Source organism: Bactrocera tryoni, chromosome 1 (assembly GCF_016617805.1).
Source record: "Bactrocera tryoni isolate S06 chromosome 1, CSIRO_BtryS06_freeze2, whole genome shotgun sequence".
Lineage (NCBI taxonomy): Eukaryota > Metazoa > Arthropoda > Insecta > Diptera > Tephritidae > Bactrocera > Bactrocera tryoni.
In genome coordinates, this window is record NC_052499.1 from 20,915,467 (window position 1) to 20,930,345 (window position 14,879).

The 14,879-nt window shown below is 35.0% G+C and overlaps 1 protein-coding gene across 1 annotated transcript in view; it reads left to right on the forward strand.

Moving 5' to 3' along the window:
- The first annotated feature begins 7,554 nt into the window (after window positions 1–7,554).
- The window catches only part of LOC120777028 (organic cation transporter protein), a 71,094-nt gene continuing 63,769 nt past the window's right edge, over window positions 7,555–14,879 (forward strand). Inside the window, exon 1 of the mRNA XM_040108143.1 lies at window positions 7,555–8,012. Within this exon, the coding sequence (XP_039964077.1) occupies window positions 7,656–8,012 (357 nt within the window). The 5' untranslated portion in view covers window positions 7,555–7,655. The remainder of the gene's footprint in view (window positions 8,013–14,879) is intronic.

Here is a 14,879-nt window from a genome sequence, read left to right on the forward strand (position 1 = left end):
AAAAATGTTTTTGTTAAGCTATGTACCGTATTTTTATGTAATTTTTATTCAAAGATAAAAATAAAAAAAAAAATTTTTTTTTTTATTGTGTGAAAACATAACTGTAACTGTATTATACATAATTTTTAACATTTTTATCGAAAATAATTTATTTTAGTTTGGCTTTTATATAGACCTTTTTTCTTGTTGCCAATTAATTAATAATTTAGTTACGTAGTGGTCGTGAAGTACTTATGTTTTATATTCATTATACAAATTTTGTGAAAAATTTCCAAAAAAATCCATAGTTAGCAAACGAGACAGTAAAATGTTTATAAATATGGCAACTCATTAGAAAATATCATTGTGAAAATGTTTCTAATTCTGACTCCACAAATAAGCATACATACTTGTATGAACATACATATGTACATATATGTATTTACAGTTACATATGTATGTAAATATACATATTTTTAACCAACTTAATTATTAGTAATGCAATTATTACTTTTTATGTACTTATTAAAGTAACGGTTAAGTTTGTGTTTGTACAACGTTTTCATATATTTTTTATACATATTTCTTATAAAATACACCAGAGCTGCAGCAACAGAATCAATTATATGTAAAATGCATAAAAAAGATTAATAACTTGTGTCAAATTAGTAAATAGCAGTGATTAAGTACATATGTATGTGTATAATATTAGCAAAGTAATTATGTGAGTAAAATAAAAAATCCAGTTGTTTATTTCTCTGTTGTATATTTGTCTTGATAAGGCCAAAAGTAATGTGCAATAAAACAAATAAAGTGAAATAAATTATTAAGTGAAATGTTGAAACAAATTTTGTTAGACGTGGTTTCATTTCTAAAAATCCCGTTAATCGGCGTAAGATGCCAGATAACTTTGGTCTACTCTCGTGCGAATGCATGACTATCACTCCTACTATTTTTCCAAAACATAGCCAGGAGGGTTCGGCATTGGGGAACAAAAATAAATATTAATCGTGAAAAATTTCTTTTTTTTGTTTATCTAAGTTGGTAAGGCTGTTGGTAATTTTTCATTTCATTTCATTCAAACTTAGCGTACAACCTTTAAGAGTGATGGTTTTCGTTCTCACTTTAGCATGCCTTCAAGCGGATGTTCTTTAGCTACTCAGAGGATACTTGGTCAAAGACCGGAAGTCATGAGCTCCTTAAACTATATGTAAGAGAATCGTTTCTAGCCACTGACAAGTGAATGGTAATCAGAGAACTTTCCTCACTTGCGTAAATTTCTACACATGACTCCATCTTCAGCTGCTGTCGTACGATATTGATATTGATATCATTGGCCTCAACAACCGCGCCGTGGGTTTGGTTGTGAACGAGGGCAAGACGAAATATCTCCTCTCATCAAGTCGTAGATAATTTCGTCTATCTTGGAACCAGTATTAACAACAACAACAATGTCAGCCTCGAAATCCAACCTCTTGCCAACAGGTGCTCCTTCGGACTAAAATCCAAATTCTATAAGTAAGTTTTCGAGAGAAAGATTTTGGGGAAGATTTATGATCCTTTCCGCGTTGGCCACGGCATATATCGTACTCGTTAGAACGATGAGCTATATGAAATATGCGATGACATTGACATATTTCAGCGAATTAAAAGACAGCGGCTACGCTGGCTAGGTCATGTTGTCTAAATGGACGAAAACACTCCAGCTCTGAAAGTTTTCGACGTAGTACCCGCCGAGGGAACCAGAGGAAAATGAAGACCTCCACTCCTTTGGAAAGAACAGGTGGAGAAGGACAGGACTTCTTGGCGAACAATTTTGCTTGGTTTCAGCTCCTTTGGAAACACCCGTACAATCGGGTGTTGTTTACTTTCGGACTCTTATGCGAAAATCCAAGATTCATCACCTGTCAGAATCTCATAGACATGTTGCTTCGAAGCTCTGCTATTTTGTTAATATTTCTCTCGACTGATCAATTCGAGCCATTTTTTTAACGATTTACAAATTGTGTGGGATCCAACGTGAACACATTTTTTTACAATCAAATATTCATGCAATATTAATTGAGTGCTAATCGCACTAATGCCTGTAGTTGTCTCAATCTCACGATAGATCACATGACGATCTTGCAACATTCGTTGGTGCACAGTATCAATCCGTAACAACAACTGATTTTGGAAAACCTTAACGAAATTCATCTTGAAGTGGTTCACGACTTCCTTTGAATACACTATACTACACAATAACACTGATCCTTGATCAAGCGTCACCGCCAAAAATTGAACTACAGGGAACAAAATTGAACTCGAAGTGTAACCAACTTCAGACCGTTCGCGCAGCTGTTTTACTGGAATCAGCTGTTTACAAATTCGCTGAATGACAGTTCGGAGTATTGTTCACAAGGGTACAAAAGCGTTTTGCCAAAAGTGAACGCAAAAAAAAAAAAGTGATCAGCAATGGAATTCACACGTAATAGTGTGATTGCTTTATATTTAGTTGGAAAATCACAGCCAACAATTGTTCGTGAGCTCAAGCACCTTAATGTGAATAAAGTTTTTGTTTATCGCACCATCACTCGTTACAATGATACTGGTAGCATCGCAAAACGCCATGGAGGTGGTCACCAAAAGACTACAACGTCACGTGATATGGTTCGGTAAGTGAAGAAGCGACTTCAGCGAAATCCACGATGAAGTGCCAATCAAATGGCTAAAGAACTGAAAATATCCGACCGCAGCATCTGACGCATATTGAAAAATGAGCTCAAGGTCAAGCTTTACAAGTTCCAAAAGGCCCATGATCTCACACCGAAGCAGCAACAAGTAAGACTTGAGAGAGCGAAGCAGTTGCTTCGCTTGGCCGAAAGCGGTCAAATTCCGAACATTGTGTTTTCTGACGAAAAAAATTTTCCAATTGAGCAATTCGTAAACTCTCAAAACGATATGGTTTACTTGACCGACCGTTCATACGACAATCTAAGTCATCGGTTGGCCACCAGGAAGCAGCACCCGCCACAAATAATGGTTTGGGCCGCTGTCACCGAAGATGGGCGCTCTCCAATTGTTTTCATCGAGCCTGGCGTCAAAGTGTTCTGGAAGCTGCTTTAAAGCCGTGGGCAAACAAACATTTCGGCCGCAAACCGTGGACGTTTCAACAAGACTCAGTACCTTCTCACAAAGCGCTGAAAAACAACGTTCCGAACTTCATTTCGACCACACAATGGCTCTCGAATTCAACAGATGCGAATCCAATGGATTATTCTCTTTCGGCCATTTTGGAGAGCAAGGTCCGAAGTAAAAAATACACCAGTCTCGAGATGCTGAAGAAAGCCATTGTCCGTGAGTGGGCCAAAATACCGGCAAGTCACATTCGGGCAGCTTGCGATTCGTTTTTTGACCGTCTCAAGGCCATAGTTAAGGCAAAAGGTGGTCATATCGAGCAAAAGTGAATTGGTCCTGAATTTATGATTATTTTCACATATTTTGTACTTTAAAATAAATAAAAATAATTTTCCAAACCGAATTTATGGGTTTTTAATTGGTTACACTTCGAGTGCCGGACCCTGTAAGTTCATCAATGAACTGTTTTTGAGTTAATCCTCATCAAAAGTTATAAAAATGAATCCCCTGAAAATGTTGTCGATTTAATTCCTTTTTTTCGCCGAGATGAATATGATGAACCACATACGAAGTTTGTATATTATCTTTACTGCCTTTATATATGTATGTATATATGTCTATTAGTTTAACTTTGTCTTTAACAGCGATTTTAATTGAAATCTCATGGAAAGGTAGATTGACAACCATAGCCAGCTTAATCACAAAAGTGGTTGGAACTGTTTAATTAATTTCATTATAAGGATGGGTCGAAATAAACGGATATTTTTTCGCTAGGTAGACTGAAAAATCTTAGAAGTCCTCTAAGAAGATCTGTCCAAGTATGTGCTGGGAAAGTTTTCTAGTTTTTCCTTTGTATCAGATAGAAGAATTCAATTCCCGCTTCCAACCACCTGAAAAGAGATCTCGTTTCATAGATTTTGTAGGCAATTGGATGCTCAACAAAATGGTCTTTTACGATTTTACCACAAGCCTAGACGGTTAATTTAAAGAAATTTTATTTCTTATGAATTTTATAATCCAATGAAAAAAATAATTATTATAAATCGGAAAACTCTTAGTTTGGTAGGATATTTACTGCTCCACAAAAATGGAATGATTAAGCTCCAAGCTCGAACATTTTTTTACGGTTGTAAAAGAGCGAAAAAAGAACATTTTTATTAAACGGTCATTAAGTATAAAATGCTCAAACTTCTGTAAGTAAAGAGAATAGTTTACGAGCAACAGACTACAACCGCTCAAACTCAAGTCGTATTTATGTGAGTAAATATTTGAGTGACTTCCCATTTGAGCGCTTAGATGACTGAGCGCTGAAGCGGTGAGCAAAGCTTTGATTTAAGAGCTTTTAAGCGTCGCTTTTTAATAAAAAGTAAATATATTGATACACTTGATTTGTATATACACATGTATGTATGTATTATATAGATGCTTGTGCTTTAAATTACAACCTACCTCAAGTCTTAAACTTTTGTGTAGGGCAGGTTTTACTGCCACAATAACGAAAAAGTAATTTTTAAGAGTTAAACGTCCGTCCTCGAAGTATGCTCTAAGCGTTTTTTTAAGGAATATTTCGAAAAAATAATAATAATGTTTAAACTACTTACTTATATGTGAATATAGAGAAAATGCTCCAGATCTCAATTTCATTCTTAGCCGGATTAGTTATTGGAGATAAGCGATGTAAATATACGAGTAGTAATGAGCTGAATTCATACATTTTGAGAAAACTGTTACCTCATAAGTATTAGAACTCTCATTTAATAACAAATTTGTAGATTTTCTTCATTATACTTTTTTTAACCACTTTCGAACTACAATGTATGTACATACGTTTAATTGATTCGTCAGGGAAGCTAAAATTAACACTAATATTTTCTAAATAAAACAACAAGTGTGTCTGCCTTTTTAATATACACTTAAGACTAAATAAAATATTACAAAGAAATCTTAACTGTACCGGGTGAGTGATTTTTAGTTGCATTGAAATATTATGCCTATATGTGTGAAAAGATTGCTTATGTGCTTCGTTTAACCATAAAAAATTAAATTCGGGGAATTTGAAAAAAAGTTACAGCTGTTCAAAAATGAGTGAAATTATGAAGAAATTCACTATTTTTTTGAAATTTTTGTATAACAAAGGGAAGAATTCCACGCAAGCCACCAATGAAATTTGTTACGTTTACGTAGACAATGCTGTATCAGTTCGTGTAGCACAACAATGGTTAGCTCGTTTCCCTTCCGGAAATTTCGGTGTGAAAGGTGCACCTCGCTCTGGTCGACCTATCGTTGAAAAAGTCGATGAAATTATGGAAAAGATTAACAAAAACCATCACATAAGCAGCCATGACATCGCAAAGGAACTTAACATTCATCACCAAACGGTTTTTAACCATTTAAAAAAGTCTGACTGGAAAAAGAAGCTCGATGTTTGGGTACCACATAAATTGTCTGTGAAAAATTTAATGGAACAAACTAACATCTGCGATTCTTTGCTGAAACGAAATGAAATCGAACCATTACTAAAGCGAATGGTAACAAGAGACGAAAGGTGAATCAAATACGACAATAATGTACGGAAACGATCATGGTCCAAGCATGGTGAAGCTCAACAAATGGTGGCAAAGCCAGGATTGACACCTCGAAATTTGTTGAAATTGGAAGGAATGATCCGCTATGAGCTACTCCAGCCTGGTCGAGCGATTGATTCTACATTTTACTGTCAACAACTGATGATATTGAAGCAAGCAATCGAAAAAAAATGGCCAGAACTGATTAGCAGAAAGGGCTTCGTCTTCTGTCAAGACAACGCTAGACTCGGTAAAAGCTGGGGAAGTTTTGATGCATCCACCATAAAACCCTGAGCTTGCACCATCGGACTGCCATTTGTTTCGGGCAATGCACTCCCTTAACATAGTAAAGTTGGCTTCAAGAGAAGCATGTGAAAATGATTTGTCGCAGTTTTTCTCCGAGAAACCAGAAAAATTTTACACTGGTCGAATAATGTCTCTAGCGGAAAAATGGCAAAAGTAGTGGACCAAAATGGTACATATTTGGTTCGTTAAAGTTCATTATAAATATAAAAAAATAAGTTAAAGTTAGTTTAGAAATACGAAAAGACTTTTTCGACTACCCAATAAATCTCAGACATTGATCGGTATTTTCGGTCAAAAGTCAACTATTGACACTGGGGTGCATATATTCAGTATATAGGGTCTTGAACAATATGATGGAATGTGAACAATTTTTGGTCACCAGGTGGCTTACTTTAAAGGAATTATTAGTTGTTCTATTATTTGTTTTTAGGTTTCTGTCTGATTGCAACTTTTTCTTTCATCCTGACCCCATATCTATCTGGATTAATTCTAAGTGGTTCAAACAAACGTTAGGCGAACAAAACTATTATACTCTGTACCAACATGTTGCAGCAATATAAAAACGAAACAAGCGATTACTATCGTTTCATCACTTATATCACATATTTGAAATTTATTCTTTCTAGAAAATATAATTTTTATCATCATCGTATTTTTCATTTTCAGTCAAATCCATTTATGTTTTCTTTTTTGTGATCACTTGCTAAACATTTTCATAAGACATAACTAATTTGTCTCCCTTTGTATTGGCATGGAAAATTTAAAAACCTACAAAGTGTCAACCTTGCATACATACATACTATGTACATATGTAAGTAGGCAAATGCAAAATCCTGTCTCTAAAAACTTTAAGTTTGCTTTTCATTTTGAAAATTTGATTAATGAAGGCTGGCAACATCTGTGAAGCAAAGCACAAAAAGCTCTAACGATCAGTGGTATTAACAGTCAACTGAACAGAAATGTAGGGAATAACAGAGGAAAGTGCTAATATACAGATAAAGCAGCAGAGTATGCTCATTCATTAACATTCTCTGTTAATATGCCAAAAATAGTTTCATATTATACCTGTAAAGCATATTCAGTTAACAGCACTGTTGAAAAGTTAGAGGTTAAGTTAACGTAAGTTTGCGAATTTTCTGCTGTTGTTAGCCAATGCTAACAGCGATAGCTATCTAAAAGTAGCGCTGTTAATTACAGTACACTGTTAAAGCAATTTAAATATACATGTTAAATAGCGTTGGCGCTTTTGTTGATTAGCTTGTAGTATAATATCGCGGCAGTTGATAAAATATAATTAGACCGCTACAGCGCGAAACGCGGTAAAGAACAACGGTATAATGAAATACACGCTATAAACAAATCAAAAGGCTTGAAAGTGCTGTGTAATTTTCATTATTTTTATCTTGATTATGTGAGAAGTGGATGTTTATAACTTTATTGCTGGGAAAAAAATTTTAAATTTTAAAATTGATAAAAAAAAGCAAAAAAAAATTATAAGAGAAAATAAAGAATAAAATAAAATGAAATAAAAGAAAATAAAATAGAATTAATTTAAATAAAATAAATTAAAATAAAAATAAAACAAAAAAGTGCTGTAAAAGTGAAGTGCGCGTTTGTTAAAAAAAAATAAATTCAAAAATAATTTTTTTAGTTATTATTCCGAAACACTTATATTTAACGCGCTACAAAATGAGCGGTGTCCTACGTCGTGGCTCACTGAACTTCGACTGTAATTTGAAGGGCAGCAATTCGCGCGGTAGCATCGAAGCAAATTTATATGGCGGTTATCGTGATCCAAAGCCGGGTACGCCGGAAATCAGCGTGATCGCTTTAGACTGTCGTCGCTACTCGGAAGATTTAAAAAAGGATGCAATGTTGAATGAAGGTCTGCCACCACCCGTCGTCGGTGATTTGAGTCAAGACGAGGATGCGGATGTGATCTCGAATTTTATTGGACATCGTGGCCGGTGGCAATATATTTGGACTATTCTGCTTACGCTCTTTCAGATACCACCGACATTACATTTGTTCATCTACACATTTCAGGTAGGTCAAGTAGTGCCTATATAAGCGACGGCATATGTATTGTATATGCATTTTTACATTACGCAGCCTACAAGTATTCGCCCGTTATTTGATATGTGTGAAAATTTTTGAGCAAGGCTCGATCGGTATGAAAATTAATACGCAGATGGTTTATTGCGGTTACCGCAAAGGGGTTTAAGCAACAAGTGAACGGTATTGTGTATTAAGCGAGTTTTTGATATTGATAAAGAAATACTTGCGATTTTTCTCAAATAAAAAAAAATGTGCTATTACAACTTATTGAACGCTTAAGGTCAGCTTAAAGCAGAAATTTGTTTTAAACTACTTATACGAGTATATTCGTATTTGTCATCCATGGGTATGGAAAAAAATTTATTAGTGTAATTATTCTCCAATTTTGGAAAAAAGTTAAGCATTTTTGTACAAATACGACTAAATTTTGATATTTTAATTTAATGCCACAGTCTAACCAAGTAAAACTCCTAGAAAATATACAAAGGGAAAGCTGCACAGTTTCCAAAAAATTTACAAAACAAATTCTTTACATTTTATATATTAAATATTTGTTATTAAAATACATACACTTTCTTATTCGAGGAATCAATTAGCAATGCATTAACTCCACGCTCTGTTGGACAACTCAAAGATAGTCCGAAGTGCCCATCAAGCCTTTGGATCATAAATAAAGTGTATATAGATTCTATATTATAGAAAGAAATGTGTGTCGAATCATACCTGAAAATGACAATGCAAATCACATAATAAGTGCTGAGAAGATTTAGTAATTCGAGGGAGAAAAAGTGGATTACTTATTTATTTATTTATTTTATTTATTTAAATTGATTACAATTGAAATTATAATTAATTAAGCACTAGCTGCCAGGGCTATCGGCTTAAGGTGTATAACAGTTTAAATTAAGTTATCAATTTGTATTGTTTTACAAAATTCAAATAACAGTTTAATATTTTTCTCACTTGGAGTACTTAGCAAGCCTAACGGGTTGAGGTTCGGAAAAAAGGAAGATCTGTAATGTGTCAGATGGGAACAGTCTTTGAGGATATGGGAAATGGTTAAGGTAGCATTGCGACAAAATTGACAGGCTGGTTGGTAGACTAGTGTGCCCTAATCTGAAGCGGATGAAACATTTGTTCATGTGTGTTGTAGTCGTTGTGGGGAGCCTGATCCTCGATCTGTTTGGATTATAGGTCTTATACGTGTGGCAATAGTTTGCCCATTTGATAGCACATCGTTGGTACGCTGTATTAGAAATACTTTTCGCCACTGCTTTGGTTGAGGATGGCATGAAAGTGAAAACTGGAGCTTTAATAGCTGATTTGGCAGCTTTATCTGCATGCCCATTTCCATTGATTCCGGCGTGGCCAATAACCCACATCAGTTTGACTCTTTTCTCTAGTTGAATGATGAGTTTCTGTATGACGGCAATAGGTTCCGCAGAGTTCCGTGCGGATTTAGTGGTTTCAAACGCCGAGAGGCTGTAGTATGCCCTGCACTTCTGCGTCCAAAACTGTTGCAACCATTGGCAAGATTCCTTGTGCTAAAAAGATACCGTTAGCGTTGACGACTGCAAAACCGGTTCCGTCTATTGATTTTGAACCATGTTTGTTTTTCGGGCTGGCCAGTGAGTCGCAGTCCTGCAACACACTAAGCCTATTCCCCACGAGGGGGGAGATTCATTGGATACACTACGCGTAACTATTTGTGAATTTATTTGTACGCCCGATTGAAACAATTGAATTATTTTTAGAAGTAAGTAAAGAGAATAATGCGTTTAGCACTGTATACTATTAGAAAGCTATCAACTGCGCGAGCACTAGGGAAACGAGTCCGAACGAAGCGAGTGTTAGTCGATGACTGGGGGTTCACTTATTTTCACTTATTGTTCTTATCAATACTGTTGTGAAACTCGTTGTTAATTCTTAAGCAAGCATAATATTCCATGGTATACTATCCAACGTATTGTAGATTATATATCGAACCAGTGAAGTAACAGAACCAAATAAGTTAATTTTATAGTAGGACAATTTGAAAAAAAAATTATAAAATTTCACTATGGTAAGGGTCCTACCCTACAAAAGCACCAGAAATAAGTTCTTTCTGCTTGATATATTTAATTATAAGGATGTTTAATTAATTTCCTTACCATAGTTATGGTATTTGCATGAAATGTGTGTAAATTGATAGTGATATTTTTTTTGCGTTTTCGGTTTTCTTCGTCAAACGCTTTTTTTTAGAAAATGTTAACTTATCTATAAGACCTACCGAAAGTTCAATATTTAAGCTGAATATTGAACTTACTAATAATCAAAATATAATGCTCAGAAAATACTTCCTAGTATCATAAAGTTTTAGAATTCAACCCGTTTGCCTTTAGATATCAGTTTATAGTTAAACATTAAGAGTTAATCATTAGACATATTCTGCAGAAATTAAAATTAATAATGCCGATAAGTTCATATTGAACTAAATTACTTTACGATTGTCAGTTACCAACATTAAAATTACAAACTTGTAATATTTCAACACAAACTGCAGGTATAACTAAACCTTAGTGAGAGTTTTATCAACATTTGATCACAAGTCAACTATTTTATTCTCATAAACACAAATTCTTACGAGAGAATACTAAGAAATAAATTTTGAATTTTTGGAAAGAAAATGAAATGTTATGTTAGACAATTGCAAATAAACTCGATGTCTCGATCTATACAGTATTTCTTGTGTTACATTATACACTTCGCATATCTCCCAACCAAAAGAGCAACAAACTGCAAATTAGGCAAATTCTTGAAAAAATAGGAATTTTTCAGATTCGTTGATAATTTTTGAAGACCGAAAAAACCATTATTAAGAAAAAACGTAAATTTCGCTATAATACCTTTCACAGGTGTATTCTTTAATGAGTATAAAACTATATATATAAACAAAAGATCGTTACATTGATTTTGTTCGATCAGTTTATATTTCTTCGGATATTGCATCATTGCCTTAGCCAATAAGCCATGCCAAATTTCGTTACAATATCTCGTCAAATGAATAAGTTTTCCATACAAGCACTTTATTCTGATCGTTCAGGAGGGCCGATATCGCATTTATATAACAGGTCAATTGAAAGGTCTACCGGCCTACCGTAGTAAAGCACATTTTTTGGAAAAATTTGTTATTTTTTTCGTTTGTTTTTTATTCAACATAGTTCCCTTCAAGGGCGATACACTGATTATAGCGACCCTCCAACTTTTCTATACCATTTTAGCGGTGTGATTTCTGCCTGCTTCAAATAAGCCTCAGTTTCGAACACGTCTTCATTCGACGAACATTTCTTCCTAGCGAGCATTCTTTTGATATCTGAGAACAGAAAATAGTCGCTTGGGGCCAGTTTTGCAGAATACGGTGGATGCGGATGCAATTTGAACCCAAATTCATGGACTTTTGACATCGCTTTCACTGACTTGTGAGGTGCATTGCATTAATGAAACAGCATTTTTTTCTTAAAATGGGTCCAATAACGATATGCAAGAGTCGCTGTTGATGGATGGTACTTCTTTTTCAACATACTCAACAAAAATTATTGCAAAGGTATCTCAAAATATAGTCGCCATAACTTTGCCAACTGACTGTTGTATTTCCACGCTTTGGAGCGGGTTTATCATGAGCAGTCCACTCGGATGACTGTCGATTAGACTTCTAAGTGAAATGATGGAGCCCATGTTTCATCCATTGTCACATATTGACGCAAAAATTCGGGTTTATTACGCTTGAACATCTCTATCTGCTCCGAAACATCAATTTGTCGTTATTTTTATACCCTGAACAGGGTATATTAAGATACCCAAATAATCGTGAATAATTAAGTACATGTTCAAAGTGCCTGCTATCTCGAACAACTTCACTTTACGGTCATGCAAATTATATAGTGGACTTCTTTGACGTTTTCATCGACAATTCACAGAAGTTGGAACATTGGGTACGTGAGTTATACATAAAAGTTAACGAGTTAGACAAGCTTTGGTATTTAAAAAAAAATTATAGTAAGAAATTATTTGAAAACAATTTTTGAACACAAAAAAAGCTGCCGACAATGAATATAACATACGAAAATATCGAAAAAATTCAGTTAAGGGGTTTAGATGACTCTCGAGATAGCTAAATAACATATTAGTCTTATCGTTCATTAATGTTTGAATAAATAAGAGCTATCAATACATTATATTGGAAGATAATGATACTTAAATAGCAGTATTCTTCGAAGCTTCATTTTATTTTCGCATTCTTTAAAAATCTTGCAAAATAAGTTCGGCGACAAATTTACGGCCATCATAAAGACGGAGACATATTTTGAAGCAAAAGGCAAATCGTACTGTAAATTGAGTATCTAAAAGTTGGAAAATGTCAATTGAGCATATATTAATTATATTTTTGAATCACTTAACGCTTTGGCATTTCCCGCTATTTAAACAGTGTTCATACTGGAATTTCCATGCGTGTCTTTGTTGAAATTTTGTTCTTCGAAATTATACACAAATGTTGGAAATTCGAAAGTTAGTTATTTCCTCAAAACCGTAGTATTCAGTAAAATAAGAATATTATAAAATCATGAGAATGCTGAGTGTCGTGGAAGTTGCAAAATCGTGACCGAAGCTACCGCCCGCATATGGAAGAGAATTCACGAAACGTCATAATTGTGATGTCGGCGACTTATCATTTCTTCTTAAGTTATTGCTTTATTATGAAATGTTTAAGAAACCCATTTTTTGTGTCGTCAAGAAAAGTATTTGATATTTCCAATTTATTAAAACCTTCAGATTTGTCTATAAATAAACTGTGACGAAATCGTATTTTCTTTCTTATAATACTTAGCACTTTCAGGGGCTTAGAAGTATTTTTAAATAAAAGCACACATAAGCTGCGGAAGGACATCTCAATTACATTGAGACAATTAAGTGCTCAGTTGCAATACTTGAAGTTATCGATGAGACCACTTTAACCATGATTTAATTCTTAAATAGACTAGTAGACTGATAAGATAGCATTGATGACACTCATTCTGCAAGCAAGCAAATATCTTTGAAACCTTTAAGCGTGACGAATAGAACAAACAACTGGTATAAATGCAATATTCTGGCATAATAAATTATTGATTGAATAGCGATTGTTTACACAACTTTAATGAGGAAGTAAATAAATTTATTATCGCTTTCACATCCGCCTATTCTTTTAATAAAAGAATAGCGGCAAAATCAAAGACGTCGCTTATATGTAATAGCAAGTGTGATGCACACAATTTACCGTTAGACTAAAATTCACCGTGATTTAGCAAGTGTACTTGGTTAAGCGATAGCTATGAAATCGACGACTATAGTTAGGTGAAAACTAGGGGCCTGACAAAAGCGTCACACTTAAAAGGCTTTCTGATGCCGTTCTAAGTTACAATTTGAAAACAAGCGACTAATAGTGGAAAATCTGCCTTTATGAGCCGGTTACGAGCGCAATTATTTCCATTTGCAATTAAAAAGTAATAACTTGTTGTGTGCAGTAGAAAGCCTACATTATTTCAGGCATTATTTCATGCATGTTCTTATTGAGGTAATAATATTGCAAAATTGTTTAGTAATGCAATATGTCTGTCTAATAAAATTGAATAATAAATCACAATAAATCTAAAGATGGAATAATTTGCCAAGTATGTCTTTTAATAAACTAAATTTTTCTCGACAACACTTCAAAAACTTTTTACTATGTAAGTTTTCGAGATATATGTACATATATCAGAAAATTTTTTTCTCTCTAAGGAGCTGCTTATCAATATCCAATATATAGTATTATTTTGCGGGTGCTGCCGTCGCAACAACGGTATGTGCTACTTGCAGTTCACTAAAACCCACCTCCAAGGTCCACCCTGGCACCACATTAGCATTACTTCAAGGTGGTTTTCCATATTTCTCATTGAGCAGTGCGGTGCGTTATCGTTGCCATCACACACATTTTGAAAGAGTATGTTCTGCGTCGTGTTCTGTCGCGTCTTTGTCTAAGCATTACGGTTTTTTCACTTTTCCCATTCTGTGGAGATATTTTTGAAATATCCGTGATCGGCTAACAGCTGAGTCGTGTAAAAGTGGACTTCTTCGGATTTACAGCTTATCCATAAGTTTACGTCTTTTACGTATTAGTCTGGCCGTCCATCTGCCGCGACTCTCATTATTCCATCTTCGTTGCCATGCAAGTACCGTTGCTTTTTTTATTCGGGTTTTTCCTTTAGCTCCCAAAGCTTTTTCCTTTCGTGTGCCAGAAGGTCAATTTGGGCATTACTGCTTATGACTAATGTTGCATGGCCTGATACTGTTCGGTATGCTGATGCATCTCTGAGGGCTGCGGAGCGGTGCACTCTGACCACTACCTTATGCCGCTTTTGCTTTTTAAGATCATCTGCCCAGATCTCAGCTTTGTATAATGGGACGCTGGTTGTTGTCGACATTAGGAGCTTTCCCTTTACTTGGCTGGGGCCCCCTATGTTGGCCATTAGCCTACTGAGTTAGGAAGTTATTTTCGCTGCCTTTCCTGCGGCATGCTGGATTTGTGTTCAAAAGGTTAGTCAGGGGTCCAGTCTTACGCTTAGGTAGGTTACTGCTATTTGTATCCTATGAGTATCCGTAGTAGCTTATTTGTTAGCAGTGGTAGCTCTGTTTTTTCCGTAACGAGCTGGAGGTTGTGTGAATCGAGCCATGTTGGCTTATCCGTATCATAACCTGATTAAGCTTTCTTCGAGCTTCTTCTGTGTCTCGTGCTGTAAATACTGCTGTAATGTCGTCCGCGTAGCCAATTAAGTAGATTCTTATGGCATTTCGAGGTTT